Source organism: Trichomycterus rosablanca, chromosome 18, assembly GCF_030014385.1.
Source record: "Trichomycterus rosablanca isolate fTriRos1 chromosome 18, fTriRos1.hap1, whole genome shotgun sequence".
In the NCBI taxonomy this organism is placed as follows: Eukaryota; Metazoa; Chordata; class Actinopteri; order Siluriformes; family Trichomycteridae; genus Trichomycterus; species Trichomycterus rosablanca.
In genome coordinates, this window is record NC_086005.1 from 22,887,758 (window position 1) to 22,911,271 (window position 23,514).

Consider the following 23,514-nt stretch of genomic DNA (forward strand, 5'->3'; position numbering starts at 1 on the left):
CATTGCTTTAAATGGCCTGAGGCTAACTGTGTTAGTCTAGTAGTCTGTCTAAGTAGTGTGTCTAAATAATCTGCCTTATAAGTTTGATGTCTTATTAGAATCCTCTCTACTTAGGCAGCTGCCCAGGTAGGCAGTAGGCAACGAGGCAGGTCACTAGGTTTTCAGACAGACCCTCTGTATCACCTCTGATTGATTGCTGTGTCTCCTGACATCAGTTTACCTGAATCTATCCACTGGGGTATGAGTGAGTACCACTCTGTGATGCCCTTTTCCGAACCCGTTTCTGTCTTCAGTGTTAGTTACTGCACACAAGCCTAACAACCTAACGATTTGGCCCCTATCAAAGTCACTCAGGTCTTTATGCTGCCCATATCTGCGGGTAACTACCATCAGCCCATTTAATATATCCCTTACCTTACCTTGTTTGACACAGACACTTTGTTATGGACATTTTTGTGACCTTAATCCTATGAAATGGTAAATTAGGCATTGGGATAGTGCAGCTGTCCATTTAGCTTGCCCGCCTTCACTTTAAAAATAATAACCTCGGCCACCTGCTCAACACATACAATATGCCACGACTAAGTGGAGGAACAGCCACCTTCTAATTATAATGATTTTCTATTGGGCTACTACAAGGCAAGGCCTGATGGCAGTGGCTGTTCTGTGCTTGGTTCCATGCCAGCTAGGCCTTCCATGACACCGTGCACATTTTTTTGGAGGAGGGGTGATTTTTGCCCCTGTCTATTTGATGTAGATACTTTAAACATCCCATTCACAAAACACTGGTCAACACCATCCAAATACCATATTAAGGGAGGAAATGCCACATGGCACATGCAAAACATTTTCCCCCTTCATACCTTGGCAAAACGGATCTGCAATGCCCCGTTGTCCAGCTGTGTAATGCGGGAATCATGGGTAGAAACAAGCGTCCCATCCTTCTTCCAGAGCACCGTTGGGACAGGCGTTCCTGTTGTCAAGCAGTTCAGTAAAATTGTTCCGTCTACTGCGACCGTCTGGTTCTCCGGGCCTTGCCGGATCACTGGTGGAGGTCGGTCGGAAACCACTGTAGGTGTAAAAATAGGACAATGAGGACAAACATAACGGAGACAGGAATGCTATAACCATCAGAAAGACAAAATAATGAGGTAACTAGGATACACTTATGTGCGGAAAGCCAATCATTTGTCTGCAGAACCTAACCTGCTTAAAAATAGACAGCAGGCTTTTACTTTTTTTAGACTCAAAGACGATAGTGATGGAAGGAGGTGGGGGGCGGTTATACACCTGAAAAATAGCCTTAGGCCCCGAATAGAGATTATTAACATACGCTCACGACAGAAAAGCAAAGGGGGGAAGGGAGAAGCCAGAGCGCAGCAGCAAGTGCTTGACTAGGTTCAATCAAACTCGCAGCGGCCTTGTTTCATTTCCATTAAGTGTAATTGAGTGCGCACGGAGTACGGGACTTCCATTTTGCGCCTGCTTATGTCTGCGCGGCAGAGGGAAGGGTATTAAAATTACCATATCATTACACAAAAAACGCGAGGAATCGGGCGCTCCTCCAGCTGCCGAGCCGAGCTCTGCCACCCGGTACCACCCTGGGCGATTATGTTCATTAAACTAATGTATGTACACAGCTCAGACTCATATACACGTCCAGTCTGGTTTTTTTGGAGCGTGCTTTAGTTTTGCTGCTGGTTATGCAGGTGCAGCTACTACAGACCTTGATGGGGGGGGGTAATTCTAATTTAGTTTTTTAACTCAATGTTGTGATAATTACTGCGCCAAGTATGCAAAAGCAAGGCTTTAGGGTCAGTTGGATATCTTGCAACATTCCGACAATTATTGTGTGTACAGTGTGTGTGTGACTGTCTGTCTGTGTAGAAAGGAATAAATGAGTATGGGGGCCATTGGCGGTCTTTGTGTATCCAGTTGTCATAGAAACAGGATTTTTGGAGCAGCAGGCCTCAGGGAAGTCTGTGTTCTTTCCAGACTGGCAGCTAGTAATGCCATGCAGATTGGGTATTAATAGACACATTGGGTATTAATTAATACCATGGGTATTAATGAACCCAATAAATGCAATTTGCAAAAAATCCTTCATTTAATACATAGTTTTTTTTTACACGTTCCTCCCACTGTAGTCATATCCAGTTCCCCAATTGTAACTTCCTCCTAGCTGCAGGCCCTGACCAAGGGAGAACCACAGAACATTTTTTTTATGGAACAGAACTCGGACGAACAAGGGTGCAGTCGCAGATCGCTTCTGTTCACCTGTCAGGGGCGGGGTCTCACAGAGAGCAGTACTGCGTATGGAGAGTCACACACTGCTGTCTCTCATGCAGGCGCCTCAACAAAACAGCAGAGGCCGTAATTGCAGCAGCAAAGGGGTTCAGGAACCCTTTCGACTTCCACTTTGTTTGGAACTTGAGAGTATTTGGCACCTCTTGGCAAATACTTGGGAGGGTTTTTTTCCTGGGTGCAAACTATACACAAATTCTGTCCTCTCTGCCATTTATTACTATGTTTATTTTATTTTTTCATATTTTGGCTGCTTCCATATTTGAGGGTCACGACAGTGTATCCACCACAGTGTATTATTCTGGTCCAAACACTTGATTTGGTGCAGTTTTTATACCGATTGCACTTCCTTGGCTTAGAATGGCACTAAGAGCACACTGACACTGATGGCTAGGCTCTGCAGCCACCCCCTCCAGACACAGCCAATCATGTCTGCGTAGATGCCTGACCGGCTGATAGCACTGCTAAGATTTAGACCTGGATCTCTGCGGTAGTTGGCTAGCGTGATTTAACACTGCGCCCAATTATTATGTCAGAATATTACAACATAGTAAAATTCTAGTTTTACATTATATTGCCAAAAGTATGTAGACACCCCTTCTAATTGTTGAATTAGAACTCTGAATTAGAACTCTGTATCAATGGCCATGGTTTTGGAATGTAATGTCCAACAATGTCATGATAAGGAGTCCATATGCCTTTATCTGTATTGTGTGTGTGTGTGTGTGCTTTTCCTCACCATCTGTAACCTCCAGCAGGGCCTTGGTGATGACGCTGCCAGCAATGTTGAGCGCTTGGCAGCTGTACAGTCCACCGTCAGCGCGCTGCACATCCGTGATGGTGAGATCGCCCGTCTGAGAGACGGAGAAACGGCTGGAGGGCTGCGGTGGCTGGTACGAGAACAGCAGGTTCTGCCAGGTGAGAAAGCAACCAGATAAGTGAAAAATACAACAAAGAAAGTAAAAAGAACAAAGATTTTGAAGTACTGTAAGGACAAATCATGGATTATGGTTCTGACCCGTCTAATATTACAAGGTCTGCCCAAAATAAAGCAACACAGTTATTGATTCTGTATAGAAATCAGAGCTCTGGCTGATTCTCGGAACCTGACACTGGATGCTGTGTTAATAATTTGCACATTTTGTAGCACTGTATGTAAGATTTATATAAGTAATATACAAGTAATGGACTCTTACCTGGCTGCCTTCTCTTTGCCAAAAAATGGCCGGCTGTGGGTTACCTGTTGCCTCACACTGAAATGTGACCGTTCTGCCCACACCCATCACCTGGTTCCGGGGTCGCACAACAAACGCCGGAGGAACTACACAACACAAAGTAACACAGTGTGCTATTTATAGCTGGTGCTAAGATGACGTTAAATACAGTAAAGGCACAGAATATACAGTAATTATATCATATTTAGGCATAGCCATTTAGTCACATGATGAAATGCAAATGATCACTTTTACCTTTTCATCAATAATACATTTTGGTTTTACCCATTACTGTCAACTGTGAGCTGTTTAATGTATTCAGGAAAATATGGAAGATGGAGGGTGGTGATGGGATAATGGTGGGAAACCACTTCCAGTCACTAGATGATGGGGGGAAATGGTTGCAACTTACCGGTCATAACTAAAAGAGAGAAGAGAAACAGATGCAGTCAGTGATGAGAACGTTCATTCAACACAATCATTCATCAGTTCCTCCAACTACTGCACATTACACACATCATGAAATGGTCATAATGATAATGGTCACAAAAAAGGGCACAACAATAAATCATTAAAGGATGGATGAACAGTAAAGGCTAATGATTATGTCTAAGATTTATTTGGTGTAAAAGACTGAAATGGTATCGTGCTGGATGTACACGTCACACTATACATGCAAATTCTCTGGCCTCGGTAAAACTGAAAAGGGTCCGACAGAACTTGATGTGATGTGACTATAGCACCAATTTCCCCATTAAATTTAGTCTGATCTCTATTTAAATCTTCTATTTAAATAATTTCATTGTTCCTTTACTCGATTGGTGTCTTTTATTAAGCTTTAGTGTGTTACTGAAAGTGGACAAATGAGCAAAGAGAATTAGGCAGAGATGGGGACACACACACAGTGACTTTAGACTCCACTCGGACTCATGACTCGCAAAAAAAATTACTAGTGCACAACAAGAGTCGCTAGCGTCAGCATGTGTTAACATTAGTTACGTGTGACAATTATATATATCTAATTATATATAATTAATTATTATTATTATAAATATTCTGCTCTCTAATAGCGCTCCGGTCATCTTAACCTGCAACGCACGCAATGGGTAAATGTTCCAGCCAGCTTCCGGTGTAGTGATAAAGCGCCGCTCCCTACTCCCTACACAGTGTGAAGTTCATTTGAACATTTTCGGTACCATTTTCATTATCTTTTGGTGCTAATGGATGAAAGAGCGCTTTCTGAACCAATCTGATTAAAATTTTTAGTAAGAAATGCTGTTATTTGCATTTATTCAGTTTGCGTCACACAGATGATTGTCAATTAAACGCTTGATTGGCTTTCTAACGAGTTCGTGTTTTACTTCACAACCGGGAAAAGTTTGGAGGTTTTTAATTATAAGCACATTTACAAAATAATGGATTATATTCCTAATGGGACAACACACGGTTATAAATTTAATAGCATCTGGAAGAACATAAGCTAAGGGAAGCAGTGGTTATAATTTTTTTGTTGTGTTTTGGATTTTGGCTGCTGTGCCGTGATTTATTGCCCGCTTTTGTTTTGCAATGAAAACAAAACATATCAGTTTAAGCTTTTAACTGGTACCTTCTTGTTACGGAAATTACATTCATTTGAACAATGACTAGGAAAGTAAAGGCATTAAGTAAAATGGCAAAATACAGTCGCTGATCTGTTGTTTTTTATCTGAACTTACATATTATTTGTTTATTTCTATGCTACATTTCCAATATATGTATTGTGTATATTATATTGACTCAAATTTTGTGAACATCTCTGGTTTCAGGTCTAAATTCTAGAGGTTTTATAAGATTATTTGGCTTTGGATTCTACTTTTACTTTGTCGACATAATTGCGTTGTCTTGACATAGCCTAAACATAGCAAAGATTGAAGCTTATCTGTGATTTTAAATCACATACAGTATGAAATGAAACCTGCTGAACACTAACTCGGCTGTGCTGTTCATTCCTAAATCACTTCTGTCTCTGGCATCCCTCTGCTCGAACCACATCGAGTCATGTTCAACGATCTGAAAACACACTGCTCCGCGGAACTGCAGTTGGCTTGCACAGTTCCTCTATCTGGAATGTTTGTGCAAGTCAACTACGCGTGAAACCTGCAAATCCCGACTTCACAAACAGTGCTGATGCTGCTGAGTGCCAGTAGGGGTGACCGATCGGGGCTTGTTGTTGTTGGCCTTAATCTAAACCCCCTAACCCAGCCCTTCCTGTGCTGAGATGTTTCGAAGTGAAAGGTTTGATTAATATGTGAATGCCAGACATCAAACGAGCCTCTTAGCATTCAGTGCTATAGGACGCAGACATTCTTGACTCTGTGTGCTGTTAGTTTTGCAATAAGTCAAGAGTTCCTCCCAGTCCAGACTGCTGTCGTAGCCGGTCTCACCCTTGTGTGTAATAATGTTATGCAGTCGTAAAGGATCTACTTCTACCTGGACCTCAATTCTAGCACCCACACAGCTAGGAGTATGAGTTAGACCATTACCAATACCTGATAATGATCCAGTATTGGCATTCTTAAAGTAACAGAGCTGAATTTCTGCAACCCTGCCAAGTTGCAAACCAGGTGTAAAGGTGATGTGTTCAAGACCAGGTTTTCTTCAAGCAACCCACATTTTGTCCATGATTTTTACTGCAACCCAGGCAACACAAACAATGCATAAAAACGGTGGCAATCTGGTTCCACTGTGGTTTACAAGATGTAACGTAAAGCCAAGGGAGTGTTCGTGTACAAGTTCATTTTGTCTTTATGTGCCTGTTAAAATTCATTTATTTATTTATTTTTTCTGTGACCCATTTTTTTGGCTCATGACCCTGGCCCAGGGTTTGAAAAACCTTGTTCAACACTATTTAAGGTGATATTTGTGTTGTGTTTGTAATTACAATGCTTCCACAGTCTATCCCTGGAATACACCCCATTTAGGATGCCATTCGGGAAGGAGGGGGGGTTTGGGGTTCTCTATTTTTCCTAATTAACTCTTCCTTATTACAGAACTACAAACACTTAATAGTTAGGCGATTAGCAATGCTGTAACTACATTCATTCATTCATTGGCTGTTTTACCGCCGCATTATCCTATTTGAGGTCACGGTGGGTACAATTCACTGGGCGAAAGGTAGGAAACACCCTGGACAGGGCACAGACACACTAATACCTAGGGTGACTTTAGTATCTCCAATTAACCTGACTGCATGTCTTTGGACTGTAGGAGAAATCGGAGCTCCCAAAGACATGGGGAGAACATGCAAACTCCACACAGAAAGGACCCAGACCGATCCACCAGGGAATCAAACCCAGGACCTTCTTGCTGTGAGGTGACAGTGCTACCCATCGAGCCACAGTACCACCTCCAAACTAGGAATTTCTTTTTCAGAAGGGCAGTTGTAGCCTAGTGGTCAGGGTACTGAACTAGTAATCGAAAGGTTGCTGGTTCAAGCCCCACCACTTCCAGGTTGCCACCGTTGGGCCCTTAAGCAAGGCTCTTAACTTTCAATTGCTTACACAGTATACTGCCACAGTACTGTTAGGTGCGTCTGCTAAATGCCATAAATGTAAATGAAATCCTAAAATACTTCGTGGGCCGTTTTAAGAATTTTAATAGTAGTAGTAGTAGTAGAACTGGACACCGTTGCTTTAAGGTATCAGTTTTACACTGACAGCCCTGCATGAAAAAGTGTTAAAGCAACACAGGCAGTGTATAATTAAATGCACAAACGGTGTGTCTCAATGGCTCACATGAGCTTGCATTGTTCACGCTGGAGCTCTGGCTCGTGACCCGTGTCAGGTAAAGTGTGTTTATTGAAATAAGTGAGGCCTGGGGCATGAATTTCACCTGGCAGCTTTATAGACTTAGCCAGAGGGGGTGCAAAGAGGACAGACCGGTGTTTGTTTCCACCTCAGGACTGCTGTCGTTCAGAGGGTGAGGGTGGCTCGCAGAATTGAAAGCCGTGTGTCGGGGTGGTGTTTGGGAAAACAGCGAGACAAGCCGAGGGTTGTTCAGCCCCCTGTGAGACCCATCAAACCAGTGTTGCATTGGAAGGTGTGAAAAGCTTCGGCTGGGCTAGAATTACGACCCTGTCTCGCTCCGGGGACGTGTTAGGACGGAGTTATGACACCCAGATGATGCCATTAAGGTGTAGGAAGGAGGGCCGTTTGTGAGAATGTGTGAGAATTTTCTTCTTTTCGGAGTTAGATTGATCGCTTCCTGGCACTTCGGTTTCTCTCTTGCTGTGCCATCGCTTCATGCGGTGCCCCGACTGGTCAAAACCGGTCTTAAAACGTGAACCTGTCGCTGACTTTGGTTTTATGGGCCGAGAAGGACAACGATGCCCTCTCGTCTGGGTCGCAAAGAGGATTCGGCCGGCCGGCTGGAGCGCTTTAATCAGAGTGGTGCCTGAAGAATAATTATGGTGGCTATAAAACCTCTGAGATGTTTTCACAACAGAGAGACTGAGGCGATGGAAAAGCAGAGAGCCGAGAGGAAATTTGGAAGGAAAAACATCTGCGCCGGAGGACACGGCTGGTTTGGATTTTCAGCAATGATTGGTGGCAGTGATGACTGCGCTGATCTTGATGCCAGGGTATTGAAGGAAGAACCTTCCTGCTTCACTCAGCCGTGTAAAACATGTTCAATATGGACTGTCTTTATACTGATTTACCATTCGCATACTCGTTTATGGAACTATTTCAATTTCTAGTTCTTGCACGGCATGATTCAGACACACTGATGTCGTTGGTCTAGACTGTGTAGCTGGATTTGGTTTTACAGGATCCCTATGCAGTGCTCTTGTATTTACACTGATCAGCTATAACATTAAAACCACCTCCTCGTTTCTACACTCACTGTCCATTTTATCAGCTCCACTTACCATATAGGAGCACTTTGTAGTTCTACAATTACTGACTGTAGTCCATCTGTTTCTTTGCATAGGACCCCCACAGGACCACTACAGAGCAGGTATTATTTAGGTGGTGGATCATTCTCTGCATTGCGGTGACACTGACATGGTGGTGGTGTGTTAGTGTGTGTCGTGCTGGTATGAGTTTTTAAATACGTGTCCACTCACTGTCCACACTATTAGACACCTACCTAGTTAGTCCACCTTGTAGATGTAAAGTCAGAGACGATCGCTCATCTAATGCTGCTGTTTGACTTGGTCATTATCTAGACCTTCATCAGTGGTCACAGGACGCTGCCCACGGGGCGCTGTTGGCTGGATATTTTTGGTTGGTGGACTATTCTCAGTCTAGCAGTGACAGTGAGGTGTTCCACTCATACCAGCACAACACACACTAACACACCACCACCATGTCAGTGTCAGTGCAGTGCTGAGAATGATCCACCACCTAAATAATACCTGCTCTGTGGTGGTCCTGGGAGAGTCCTGACCATTGAAGAACAGCATGAAAGGGGGCTAACAAAGCATGCAGAGAAACAGATGGACTACAGTCAGTAATTGTAGAACTACAAAGTGCTTCTATATGGTAAGTGGAGCTGATAAAATGGACAGTGAGTGTAGAAACAAGGAGGTGGTTTTAATGTTATGACTGATCGGTGTATTATCTACACACTAATCATGTGATATCAGTTAATGGAACCTCAGTTGGTTGAATTCCTTTATTCGGAACGAGTTTGCTTTCTAAACTCTATAACTCAATAATAAGCGGGGTGTCTACACACTTCTGGCCACATAATGTATCTAGACATCTAGGGAGCAGCTTCCACCTTCCTCCAGGTGTTCTGATCTAGCCAGTGGTGCCCTGAGCTAGTTTCTTTCTCGCAGGAAGTCTGTGTTAACCCTAATCCTCATTGGTTGGCGGGTGTCATGTGATGGAGGCGACTCAGGTAGTGGGTAAAAATCAGCAGCTACTGAACTGGTGTAGAGGTTTGTGATGTTTGCTCTCTCTTGTAGCCTGGTGTTTTTTCTATGCCTTAGGGACACTCAGTGGGTGAGAACTGGGAACGAGGTAATTAAGGACAAACAGTGCATGCTATTTGTACAGCGTGTGCTTTCCTCTTTCCACCAGGGTGCAGAAAGCACTTGGAAGAGAAATTTTGCATGAGCTTGGAGCGTCTACAAAAACATATGATAATTGCATTAAACCCTAACAGTCTTTATACATCATACACAAAGTAAATTTAATAATAACCGAGCAAAACAAACGATCCTCTTTTATTATCAAATTTGCAATGAATTACAAACGTTCCTCTCCACCCTGTATTTAATTACAGGCCTGTAAAATGAAATATGCAGTGGTGGGACTGGCTCTCGTTCAAACGCATTTATCAATGCGATCTAAGCTGCAAGAGTATCGTCTTCATCTGTAACTGCATGTATCGCTTCAAGAAAGATAATCTGTTCGTCAGACAGCAACTTTGTTATGTCTGTTTTTTTTTCCTCTCTCCAGGCTAGGCTTTCTTCCTGGCTCTTATCCTTCTTTCTCTTTCCTGGGTACAAATCTCAGTAAAGCAGGGTAAAAAAAATAAGTCTAAAAAGCTACAGGGTGTTTGGACGACTTTCCAGCTCGCTTGGTCGTCCAGATTCACTCCTGTGTCTTAGTTCAAAGACCAGATTGTCTCCGCTTTGCCAGTTTCCCAGCTCTGGAATTAAAAGTGTGTAATTGGAAACATGTTATTTCCCAGCGTGGGACTGGGGCCTGTCTTTAATTAGGCCATCCTCCCTCCGTGTGTCTCTGGATGGGTGTCACCAGGGCAGGGGGTACATGAGGAGGAGGAGGAGGAGGTAAAGGAAGAAGAAGAAGAGGAGGGTGGGGATGGGATAAAAGTCGATGCCCCCTTTGCTTCAGCTCATTTCCTCTCTTCAAAGAGCAGGCGAGCTTTGGGCTAACGTGCCCCTCTCCTGCCCACGCTTCCCCGGAGGATCACAGGCGTGCCGCAACGCCGCTCGGCAATACCGAAACCCACTTCCTGTGACCCCTGCTGACACAGCGTAATACGGCCGTGGGTTCAAAAGCCTCTGTGGATGCAAAACGTGATAGCCAGGAATAATGAAATCGGATCTTTACCACACCGGGCCACGTCTCTTGACTCATGGTATAAGCTTATTACAAACATTGTTTAACTGGGCACGCTACTTAACGACTGGCATATGCTGGCTCATTTGTTAACTGGCATTTTTTTTTTATTTAAATGCACCTGTGCATATTGGCACTTTCATTTTAGTTTACACATACATATGTGCTGAAGGAAAAGTCACATGCTGGTAAGTGAGGTGACCAACCCTTCACCCCTTGAAGAATCTGCTAAAATCAGTTAGTTGGTACAGTAAAAATTATTATGGTGTCCCACAAGGTTTTGTACTAGGGCCATCTTCTGTATAATACTTAATATAAATAATAAGCCAAGTTTAGATTGTATTTGTACTTAAGGTAAAAAAATGCAAAAAAGAAAAAAAACAAAACTATAATAATAACTAGTTTTATAATAATAATAATTATTATTATTACTGTTGATGTTGTTATTTTATTATTATTATTATTATTATTATTATTATCTCCATTATTATTATTATTTATTATTATTATTATTATTATCATCCCCATTATCATTATTAATATTAATGCTATTATTATAATTGTATTAACTCCATTGTTATTATTACAATTATTATTATTATTAACCCCATAAATATTATTATTATTATGTATTATTATTAACCCCATTAATATTATTATTATTATTAACCCCATTATTATTATTATTATCATCAGTATTATTATTATTATTCCATTATTATTATTATTATTATTGTTATAATTATCATTATTATTATTATTAATATTATTATTATTATAATTATCATTATTATTATTATTATTATTATTATTATTATTAATAATAGTATTATTATTATTATTATTATTAAATGCACAGCAGTTCCTTCTATGTGCAGCAGCAGTTGTGGGAGGGAGGAGGGTTGAATAAAGTTGGTAAGCGTGCGTAAGATCTTACCGTGCACCGTCAGCATGGCGGATGCTTCGGCTTTGCCCACCATGTTCTCGGCTAGGCAACTGTACGAGCCCACATCAGCCGGAGTGACGCGCCGCAAGCTGAGGGTGTGGTCCTCCAGGATCTCGTACCTAGAGACGGTTAGAAAGTCAGGACAGGCAAAGCACATCTGCACAGCTATGTAATTAAACCCACGAAAGGATTCAGATAATAAGCCACTGAGTTGAGCCTGGAAAATGTTTAAAGCAGGGGGTCTACCAATAAATTCTGAGCTGCTCTGCTCTTACGCTTTAAAACGGAAAGTAAGAGAGCAGCCGAGCTGGGAGATCCAGGCTCCCTGAGTAAGCAAAAAAACGCACCTTCCTTTGGGCAGATCCCCGTCCTCCTTCCTCCAGCGGACGGTGGGAAACGGGTCTCCACGGGCCTCGCATCGAAACTCCACACTCTCGTCAGCCAGAACCACCACGCTGGTGGGCCTCCGCGTGAAGCTCGGCCTCTCTGAAGGGAGAGGAACGGAAATATATGCATGTTATCTAGTTTAGAAACGTTACTTTAGTCATAAACTATATGGCCAAAAGTATGTGGACACCTAACCATGAACTTTTTGAACTATGACATTTAAAACCATAGGCTTTATTATATTGCCCCCCTGTACTATAACATGATGGGCTCTTTTGGGAAGGCAGTCCACAAGATTTTGGAGCCTGATGGGGGATTTTTTCACGTTCTTTTGTCACAAGAACATGAGCTTGGGTCACTAATATTGGACTGGACAAGGCCTGGCTCATTCTATTTCATTGTCATTCTATTTCAATTCATTTTTAAAGCAAGTGGGTGAAGACCACACCCACTTAGTCCGGTCATTTCCCTACCCAGCAGACACTGTGGCCAATTTTTGGTCTGCCCACCGGTAGTAGAGCTGAGATTCGAACCAATTCACTCTAAAGGTTTTGGATGGGCATGAGGTTCTTCTACACCAAACCTTGTTCTCAGGCCACACTTAATTAATGTGCAGCCACTTTTACACTATATGGCCAAAATTATTTGGACACCTGACCATTAGCTTGTTGGACATTACTAAAACAAAGTGACCTCTAGGTGATCTCTATGGCTATAACAACAGCCACTCTGCTGAGAAGACTTCTCACAAGACTTTGAAGTATGTCTGTGGGAATTTGTGCTCATTCAGTCAAAACAGTATTTGTACAGCTGGGCACTGATGTTGGCCAACAAAGCCTCAATTGATGTTTCAGTTCATTTCAAAGATGTTCAGTGGCGCCAGGATTTTCATGTCTTTATAGAGCTTGCTTTGTGCACAAGGAGACAGTCATGCTGGAACAGGAAAGGGCCTTCCCTAAACTGTTCCTGTAACTGCATTTCAATTTTATCCATGGGAATTTGTGCCCGTTTGGTAAAAAGAACATTTGTATTACCAAGCGCTGATCAACAAAGCCTCAAGTGATGTTCCAGTTCATTTCAAAGCTGTTCAATGGCGCCAGGCTTTTCATGTCTTTATAATCCTTACTTTGTGCACAGGGGCACATTCATGTTGGAAGAGGAAAGGGCCTTCCCTAAACTATTCCTGCTATTTCATTTAAAATGTATCTATGGGAATTTGTGCCCATTCGGTCAAATGAGCATTTGTATTACCAAGCGCTGATCAACAAAGCCTTAATTGATGTTCCAGTTCATTTCAAAGCTGTTCACTGGCACCAAGCTTTTCATGTCTTTATAGAGCTTGCTTTGTGCACAGGGTGACAGTAATGCTGGAACAGGAAAGGGCCTTCCCTAAACTGTTGCTGCAAAATTGGAAGCATATCATTTCCTTAATATAATTGATTTATTACACCCATAAGCATGAATTTGAAAATGAAAAGGGGTGTCCGAATACTTTTGTCCATGTAGGTTTTTTCGGTATTTTAAAAATAATAAGCATGAATTTTATTGTGATTTATTTAGTTTTTCCAGAGTCCGGTCTGAATTTGCAAGAAAAAAAAAAAAAAACATCATAAAGTTCATGCTATAGGCGGATCCTTACACCCTACCCCGAGCTCTTAGCGCAAATCAGTTGCTTCAATCAGCACCATTATTCTATTAGCGCTAAATGTTTTTACTAGCTTTACTAAATGTGTGCACGCTGGCTCTGAGCCCGTCTGATCATGTGATAAGGGGTCAAAGTAGACAGGAAGTGCCTCCATGAGAAAAGAAAGAAAGAACAAGAGTAATAGAGGGGAATAGAGCGAGGGGGGGGGGGCAATGAGAATCAACAGTCTGGGCTACAAGAAGTGAGGAAGAGGCACAGCTGGTCACGCCTAAACACGGAGAGCAAAAGGTCGAGGTTCAAGGGCAAGAGAGTTCAAGAACAGCTGCACAGGCGGCGTTATTATTACCCGGCTTAACACTTCCAATTACGCCAACCAGTGAGAGGAAACATGTCCACTTATTTGATTAGAAAGAACATCCAGAGAATAATAGCCAAAACCGATGGCAGAATAGAGGTGTGCTTACCTAGGACAGTCAGTTCAGCGATCTCACTCTCGCGCTCCCCCACCATGTTAGTGCCCACGCAGATGTACTTTCCGGCGTCACTTTTTTTGGCGTTGGTGATCATCAGCTTTCCACCTCGGATCTAAAAACAGGACGGAGATTGGCGGGAATTAGAGTGTAAGTTGTGTGGGCGATGTAGTCACATTTTCTCTCAAATCTGAAGCCCCAAATTCCATGCAGTCCTAGCAGATTCACACATGAGGCTCATCCACTTTCTGCACTGGCGCCTCTATCTGTTTAGTCCAGTAATTTCCCCACCCAATGTCAATTGGGCCCGCTAGATGGTGCCCGGCCGACCGGTAGCAGAGCTGAGATTTGAACCGGGGTGTTCAGGATCTATAATCCGCTGCACCACTTAGATGCAGTAACACGTCTTTTAAAATGAGACACGGTGAAAATAAAACATTCAGTGAAAATCTCGACGGCGTTGCTCGTGCTTTGGACTTTGGTCGTTTTTCTGACAACCATTCAAAAGCTTCAATGATTAAGAACACCATCACCAACAAGAAAAGAGGCAGGATTAATTCAAATAATTAAAATGAATAAAAGATTAATTAAAATATCATATAAAATATAATATATATACATTTATTAACAGACAGGTAACAGGGTGCCCAGGTGGCGCAGTGGGATATCCCGCTAGCTCACCAGCGCCGAGATTCTGAACACCCCGGTTCGAATCTCAGCTCTGCTACCGGTCGGCGCCATCTAGCAGGTACAAAAATTGGCCATCGCAAAGACCCTGGTTTGCAGACCGAGGCGCCTACGCAGAAAGTGGATGAGCATTATGTGCAAATCCACCAAAGCACAGGCGTAAAAGATGGGGTCCGCTAGGACTGTGCACGTGTCTGAGCAGCAATATACCCTCCTCGAGCGCAATCAGGAATCCACAGCAATGGAAGACAAGTTCACAACGCTAAATCTGGAGAAAAGGGGAGAAAATGCATAACCAAATAAGCAAATTAGCTACATTATGGGGTTCCTTATAGGGTGTCTAGGTAATTTTTAAAGGGTTTATTGTCTTGGAATGAAAAAAAGGTATAATATAGCCCTTTTTCGGCTGACGTGGAACGGGCTCCATTCCAGTCGTGACCTTGATCTTAAACTTTCAGCATGTTTCCACCAAAGAAAAAGCTGGAACCAAACAATACAATGGTTTTCAATGCGAACTGTGGCGTCATCCGTGGAGTTTGGTAGTAAAAAGTTTGGTACAGTAACTTTTAATCTGTTTAGACTAGATCTGAATGACTCCGCTGTGTCGGCGTATTGCCCGAGTCGATCCTTTCGTCCTAACAATGACCCTAATACATTTTGACAGCTGTTCCTCATGTTGACGGACGGACAACTGCAACTGGTCGTAAAGGCTCCTAAGCTTTTTATTACATCTCTAGTGTATTTAATAAAAAAGCCGAAAAACCTACAAACAGCCTGCCAGGAATAAACTGAGTATGTAAGTGTCCAATTACATGTTATACTGAAACAGTTTTCTGAAATTAACCCAGATCCCAAAGACGTGTCCTGTAGAGGCCAGCTCGAGAAGCAATCCTCTAACGCCTGGTGTCATGTAAGAAATAATTAGCTGCCTAAAAAATGTCAAGTAGTGATTCATTGATTGAGGTTAATTGCCATAGATTCGACTGTCTGAACTGATCATAAGGCTCACCAGACCAATAATATTACTATTTAGGATTAACCCAAATATAAACCTTACTACAGCATTGGTGGACTAACAGTGTTGTAGTCAACCACACATTTGCTATAAAGGACAAATTACACACAATTTAATGTATAGAAAGATTGAGGGTCTACATTACAAACACTTAAAATGCCGAGGTGTGTTAAAGTGTTTTACAGCAAGGTTGCCAGGTCTAACAAAAATATCTGTTTAAAACCCACCCTTTAGAAACTGAAAGGTGTCACAGATGTTTAAAGAAAAGAGGCTATAAATAGCAACTAGAACTTCCAGTGTACTTCTCTTAAATCCTGTTTATCTTACTTTGTCTTACTTTAATTGTATATCCTAATGTATACTTTTCGCATGGTTTTATTAGTAGTACTGTCATTTTTTTAATTATATTTTTATATTATTTTATTATCTTTTATCATAATTTCAGATCCCAGTCAAGAACATTCAATAGTAACACAATTAACACTAAAAGAACTGAATTTGACTTGTACAGTACTTAGTCTTTTCTGTTCTTTCCTCTCTTGTACTCTCTTCACCCCTCCAATTCTCTTTGTGTGGCAATTTTGTCTTTTTATTCGCTTATGAGTTCTGATTATAATGAATATCTGAATATTTTGAAGTTTTGGACCGTCTTTCCCATCTTTATATAATAGCCAACTAACCACCCCCGCGAACTATTGTTTTTACCAAGTCCAAGTCCTAATTAATTAGGAGGTTCAGACATCCCTCCTCCATCCCTTTAATTCCAACCATGAAACTTTTGTGCTCTTTCTGGTCTTCCTCAGCAAGTGAATCTATATTCCATTTCATTTTGTACTGTTAGTAATGAAAGCTTTTTGGCGCTACTCTAGTAGCCCAAAATATCTGTTTGACTTTTCATCTGCGACTGCATTTTCAAACAAGCCCAATTTGGCAGGGAAACCGCAAACCTGGCAACTCTGTGTAAGTGTGTTTTTTCATTCTGGGAGGACTCTATCAGGGAAGGTATCAGTTTTATTCCTGCATTTAGCAGTGTAGTGAGCAGAGCTCTGCACATGTACTCATTCTGCATCATTTATTATGTGAACTATGTGGCATTTACTGCACTGCTGCATGGTGGTGTCACAGTCATTTGGACCGTGTTTGGCACAAGGGCATGTACTCTAGGGGGACTGTGACCGTAATAACTGACTATCAGATTGAAAGGACTTAACCTTAATGCAGTCTTTGTATTATTCATTAAGGGACTATGGAATTCGTTTAGAATTTTAATCCTGGTATGAATGGTTGACAGCTTCTTCATTTCTGAATCACTTTAATTTGTAACCACTTCTGCCTCTCAGTTGACTTTAAGCCTTCCTTAAAAGCTTAATTGTGATAACAGACGCTCCTCAATTTACGATGGGGTTACGTTCTGATAAAACCTTGCATAAGGTGATTGTATCGCAAACGGAGGAGTTTTATGTTTATATTTTATATATCATAGCACAGCCTACCTTAACATGCTTTGAACACGTCCCATATAAATTGACTCCCAGATCAGACCATCTGATAAGGTAAGAAGCCTTGGTGTTGTCCTGGATAACCAGCTGACCTTCTCTCCTTACATAGCCCACATGACGAGATCGTGCCGGTTCCTCCTGTACAACATCAGGAAGATTCGACCATTTCTCTCCAGGGAAGCTACCCAGATTCTGGTCCAATCACTTGTAATCTCACGGTTGGACTACTGCAACGAGCTCCTGGCAGGAGCTCCCATGTCCACTATTAAACCCTTGCAGCTCATTCAAAATGCAGCTGCCCGTCTGGTTTTTAACCAGCCCAAACACTGCCACATCACCCCACTGCTGCGTTCTCTTCACTGGCTTCCTGTAGCTGCACGCATTCAGTTTAAAACACTGATGCTCGCCTACAAAGCCAAAAATGGACCAGCCCCAAGCTACCTTCGAGGCCTAATCAAACCCCGCTCTGTACCACGCAACCTCCGAGCCACTAGTCTCGCTCGACTTGAGCCTCCACCCAGGACTAAAGGAAGACAAGCATCAAGGCTCTTCTCTGTTCTAGCACCCAAGTGGTGGAATGAACTTCCTCTGTCTGTCCGAACATCTGAGTCTCTTGCTGTCTTTAAAAAACGATTAAAAACCCACCTTTTTACTAAACACTTAAGCTGACTTGTACCTATTTACTAACATTTTTTTCCATTTCCAAAAAAAAAAAAAAAACACTTTCAGCAGATTCGTGTTCTTTGACTGTTGTTTACTAAAACTTGAGAAATGAAATGTTTACTATGGAAGCACTTCTGTAAGTCGCTCTGGATAAGAGCATCTGCTAAATGTAAATGTAAATATAAATAAATCATGAATATGAATCCTATTTTATAATAAAGTGTTGAATATCTCATGTCATTTACTGAATAATGTATTGAAAGTGAAAAACAACAAAAAAAAAAAATAGGTACACAGTTCTCACCAGCAGCAGGAGACACAGATGGGTGTTTTGTATACATGATGAGCAACACAACACATAGATACAAGAGAGTATCTGAAAAAAATATATAGTGTATCAGCAACTGTGTGGATGCAGTATTGCCAGGTCTAGCAAAAATATCCAGCCTAAAGTGGGTCACAAAGAACCTGCCTTTTAGAAGCTGAAACTAGCCTATTTCGGTGGGAAAACTGCAGACCTGGCAACTCTGCATGGCAGATTGAATTAAATTAAGTTAAAAATTCAGAATACGGTTTCTGCTGAATGTGTATTTATGTGTACTGAGGCGCCCAGGTGGCACAGCGGGATACTCCGCTAGCGCACCAGCGTTTGGATTCTGAATTCTCAGAGTCTCAGTTGCAGCTCTGCTACCGGTCGGCTGGGCGCCCCCTAGCAGGCACAATTGGCAGTGCCTGCACAGACAAAATTGGACGTAAGTGTTCTTGGTGGGAAAAGCCCGGATTAAAGGTGGGTGGGGTCTTTAGTGCAGGGTAAGGACTGGTTAGTAGCTCAAGGCGCCTGTACAGAAGTGGAGGAACGTGGAGATCAGCATGTGACTCTCAATGGGCAAATAAGGTGTTAGGCAAGCATGTTTTAGGCAAATATACCCTCCTCAGATGCCATTGAGGTCCCCAGCAGCAGTAGACTAATTGGCTACACTATACTGGGAGAAAATGCATAAATAAAATAGCATTTATGTGCACTGTATAATCCAATTCCCATTGTAAGCTGAACCATCATTATCCGAGGAGAGTCTGTATTATGTATCGCCATTTGGACTAAAGGTTTGAACCAATAAATTGCCTACCAAGTACTTCCACTCTGGCTTGTATGTGTGTGTGAAGGGAGTTTAATTGATGGTAGACACACATACCTGAGCGCACCATACCCCTGGGTGCTGCACACTTGTTTAGCCATTATTAGTACTGTAGTAAAACACACAGAGCAGGGGAGCACTGAGAAGCGTTAGAGCGTGTCCAAAAGCAAGCAGAGACCTCGTCCCACAGGTCTGTGCTCTTGTGAGCGCGGCTGTCAGAGAGAAGCCTCAGTTACAGACGTTCCTCTACAGACTGCCCCTCGGGCCAGAGCTGGGGGAACACCTGAGGCCTGACCTTCTTGCTCCCAGAATTGACACATTCCTCAGGCTTGTAAAAGGCACTTGTGTGCTTACTTGTGTGCTTTTTTTTTGGAGGCCACAGAGGCACCCTGTAGGAGAAATGAGAGTTTCAAAGAGGCTCAGTTCTTCAGTGAAACCTCGCTTTGTAATGCCGGGAAAGACGAGCTTGAAGTGTCATCATGTTACCGCGTTCGACGTGGTCTGGGACCTCGGTGGTGTTGAATCATTAAGGACGTTTGAAGGGGAGGCTAAATTACAAACCCTATTTCTGGAAAAGTTGGGACACAAGAATCTGTGGTTTTAACGACCAGTTATATTTTGTAACTATCATTAATTTTATAATTAAGTTTCATGTCTCCAACTGTTCCAAGAGTTCGGACAGAGGAATGTTTACCCCCGTGTTCCATCACCGTTCCTATTAATTACACTTTTTAATCATTTATCAACTGAGAACACTAATGACTGCATTTTGCAAGTGGAATTTTTGCCCCCTCTTGCTTGATACCAACTCCAGCTTTTTAACAGTTTGTGGTCGCCGTTGTCTGATTCTCCTCTTCATGATGAACCATACATTTTAATAGGAAACAGATCTGAACTGCAGGCAGGCCAGTCAAGCACATGTACTCTGTATTTACACATTTTAGCCATGCTGTTGTATATAAGCACGGACTTTATGGAAAAGACGACACCCTAAAACTCTTTTAACATACGCAAGTCACCCATGTCATGGTCAGTGATGCACCCTGTATCATGACAGATGTTGACTTTTGCACCTTTCACTGATAACACTCTGGATGGTCACCTCAGTACACATTTCCACTGTCTTTCGGTCCATTTTAGATGAGCTCAAGCACAAAAAACTGTGTCTGCATAGCATTGTGGTATGGCTTTCTCTTTGTGTAATTCTCTTTGAGTTTCACCTTGTATTTCCTGATGTAGTGGCAGACTGTGGGTAGTTACTACGGTTTTCTGAAGTGCTTCTGTGCTAAGGTGGCTGTATTTATCACTGTTGCGTGACTGTTTCTCATGGAATGCCGTCTAAGTGTTAATATTGTTTTCTGCACAGAGATTTCTAAAGGTTCCCTGATAATTTTGACAATATTATGTATGGTAGATGGTGCTAGACCTAAATTATTCCTTCTTTTATACCCAATCATGATACCCAAATGCCAAACCTGTTCCTAATTCACCTGCTTATTGTGGAATGTTTTAAAACATTTTTATTTGAGTATTATTTTGCTCAGTCCTAACCTTTTTGTGTGAGTTGAAGACATTTCAATATGTGTTTATATTTACAAAATACAATACAATTGGTCAGTTAAATAAAAGTTCGACAAAAAGAACAAATCACAAATTTATAGTTAAACTTTTCTGGAAATTATTGTCATATGGTTTTACCTATGCTGCTAATGTGTGCTTGTTGGTTTCACATCTACAAACCAGTAGCGGTATATCAAAATTGGACACAATCGATAGTAACAAAAATCTCTGGCCTGCAGTGCAAGTTTTAGGACATTCCTAACATTCCAAAAGAATCATAGGAAGTAGAATTACAGGACCTTCCCACAGCTGCATTGTATACATTTTAATACCGATCGTCAAAATACTTACATTAAAGCTGTAAAAACATTGTCGTGCGGATTAACCAAGCATGCACCCCGCCTTTCTAACCAAATATTTAGACGCTGTTGCATTTCAGAAACATCTGACCACAAAAACATTATTCCTCGAACACTGCGCTGTAGCTTACAGAACTAAATCCAGAACTCATTCCCGTCCCCCTATCCACGTCTATCCTTCTGTTCCTTTTATCTGCTCTTGCTTTTCTACATCTGTCCAGCCATCTGTTTTTACTATCCTATAAAGTACATAGCAACAGAAACTAAGGATTTATAATGGTTTATCGTGGATTTTAAATAGATAATTGCTGTCGTTTACTCATCAATCTACACGTGATCGCCCATCAAAGATTTTTTTTTTTTTTTACAAATTATTATTATTATTATTATTAATTGGTAAAGGTTTTCTTTAAATACAGATTATTATTATTATTATTATTATTATTATTATTATTAATTATTATTGTTTTTTTCTAATACATATTATTATTATTAAATTTTATTGGTTTTCTCTAATACATATTATTATTATTATTATTATTAAGGTTTTATTATTATTATTAGGTTTTATTATTATTATTGTTATTATTAATTTTATTGGTTTTCTCTAATACATATTATTATTATTAATCTGTAAAGGTTTTATTATTATTATAATTATTCATTTTTATTGTTTTTTTTTAATACATATTATTATTATTATTATCATTTTTTATTGGTTTTCTCCAATACATATTATTATTATTATTATTATTATTATTAATTTGTAAAGCTATTATTATTATTATAATTTATTATTTAATTTTTTTTATTTATTTATTTTTACAAATTACCAAATTACCATGCTCTGACCCCAGCTTCCAAACAAGCCATGAAGAATGGGATAAGCTGCCTAAATCCAAAATGTGCTAGCTTGTTCACATATAATCAAGACGCCAAAGCAGTTTCCCTTTTTTTGCATTGGCCATGTTTGGATATTCTTTATCTGACGACCTCTGCCAGGTGCATGACACCCCCACTGGTCAAAGACTTCTGCAAGCCAGCAAACACCATCCAGAACCATATAACACCACTGCTGGTGTTTATTTTATTATAAGTGTATCTGTGAATGGCCTCAATCAAACTTTGACTTCACCCCATGTTCTGTCATTCATCATTTTTTTATTGTATTTTAACCCCCTTAATCAAGATTTTTTTTAATAAATCTTAACTCTGTGCTATAGAATATTTGCTTAAATACAGTGGCTATAATAAAAAGACAGCCACTGTAATCTGCTTTTTTGGTTTGGTTTTACTCAAGCATAATGACTTTTTCAGATCAGGGAGAGGACATGTAATTTTCTTTAAGCGCAGACATGGACGAATCAGTGGTCATTGCTCACCGACTACAGGGAAATCATCAAAATGGAACTGAATCTCAGTCATCGTCATAAGCGTGCATCCCAAGAGTATGGGGTAGCGAGAAAGAAATCAGCCATCTATTGAGATAAAAGCAGGACTGGATAAAAGAGGGGTTATTCCCTTGGTGAGAGCAAGCAGAGAGGCTGTGCTCCCTCGAGTGAAGGATCCACTGATGTCTGCACATGAATAAGAAGATTTAGAAAGTACGAGTGAAGTGAAAATGGACAGAAGTTCCTTATTCAGTGAAACCACATATTTTGCAAACACCTACTTTGACATCAGGTAGAGAGACAGAGGTCCAGGGTTTTGTGTTTGCTGTGTTTCGGGCTTCCAAAGGGTTTAAAACGCATAGGTGTCAAAGAAATAGATCCATTTTACTGCTATTTAAGAAATGGTCAGGTATTAATCTGATGCTCCTGGTGCACCATGGCTAAGGTCAGTGGTTCTCAAGCTTTTTGTCTTGCAACCTCTCCAACCCCCCTTAAGAATAATAATAAAACTGGTCTCATAACCTCTTCTCTTTCCCAACCCACTGATTTGACAGCATACTGTCATGGATAACCTCCCCTGGTGGAAGCGCCATACCTGAGGATTCTCAGGTAGAAACAAATCCACTTGTATTGGCTTTTTCTGGAGCCACTGTTCCATTTCTTCACCATAGCTATCTAACACCTCATGATCTGAGTTTGCTTAGACAGAGCATCCGATTGCTTTATTTTGGAGAAACAATAAGGAAACTCTTAATTGTGCATCTCTAGCCCTATTTTTAGCAACCCCCAGTTACAAGCGACAAGAAATGTTAGAGGCAAAAATGACTACCACTACCGGTTTGTACCGCTACTTTGCTGCAGGTTTACTAAAAAAGATTCAAAACATTCAACCAATAAGAACCATGAGCGCAATATGCACACTCAAAACCTCACATACACACACCTGGACCCTTTTTATTTAAATATTGGTACATGCTTTTATTTCCAGAATCAATTCTAGCAAATCAGATGCAACCCACTTAACCTTAATATACTGTAGAATGAACCAAGATAGGAACTGTATTTATTCTATTTACGTGTGACTGTGTGATGTATTTGACGTATACGAAGCCAGCAGCTTGCAAGTGTGAATGGTATTTTACATGTGACTGAGCTGTCACTAGGT

General features: G+C 41.1%; 1 protein-coding gene across 1 annotated transcript in view; it reads right to left on the minus strand.

The window, feature by feature from the left end:
• The window catches only part of LOC134332935 (roundabout homolog 1-like), a 214,454-nt gene that overhangs the window by 35,359 nt on the left and 155,581 nt on the right, over nt 1-23,514 (minus strand). Inside the window, exons 5-11 of the mRNA XM_063014770.1 lie at nt 14,034-14,154; nt 11,885-12,023; nt 11,529-11,656; nt 3,890-3,898; nt 3,501-3,625; nt 3,044-3,215; nt 864-1,069 (exon numbers count right to left, since the gene is read on the minus strand). Of these exons, the coding sequence (XP_062870840.1) occupies nt 864-1,069; nt 3,044-3,215; nt 3,501-3,625; nt 3,890-3,898; nt 11,529-11,656; nt 11,885-12,023; nt 14,034-14,154 (900 nt within the window). The remainder of the gene's footprint in view (nt 1-863; nt 1,070-3,043; nt 3,216-3,500; nt 3,626-3,889; nt 3,899-11,528; nt 11,657-11,884; nt 12,024-14,033; nt 14,155-23,514) is intronic.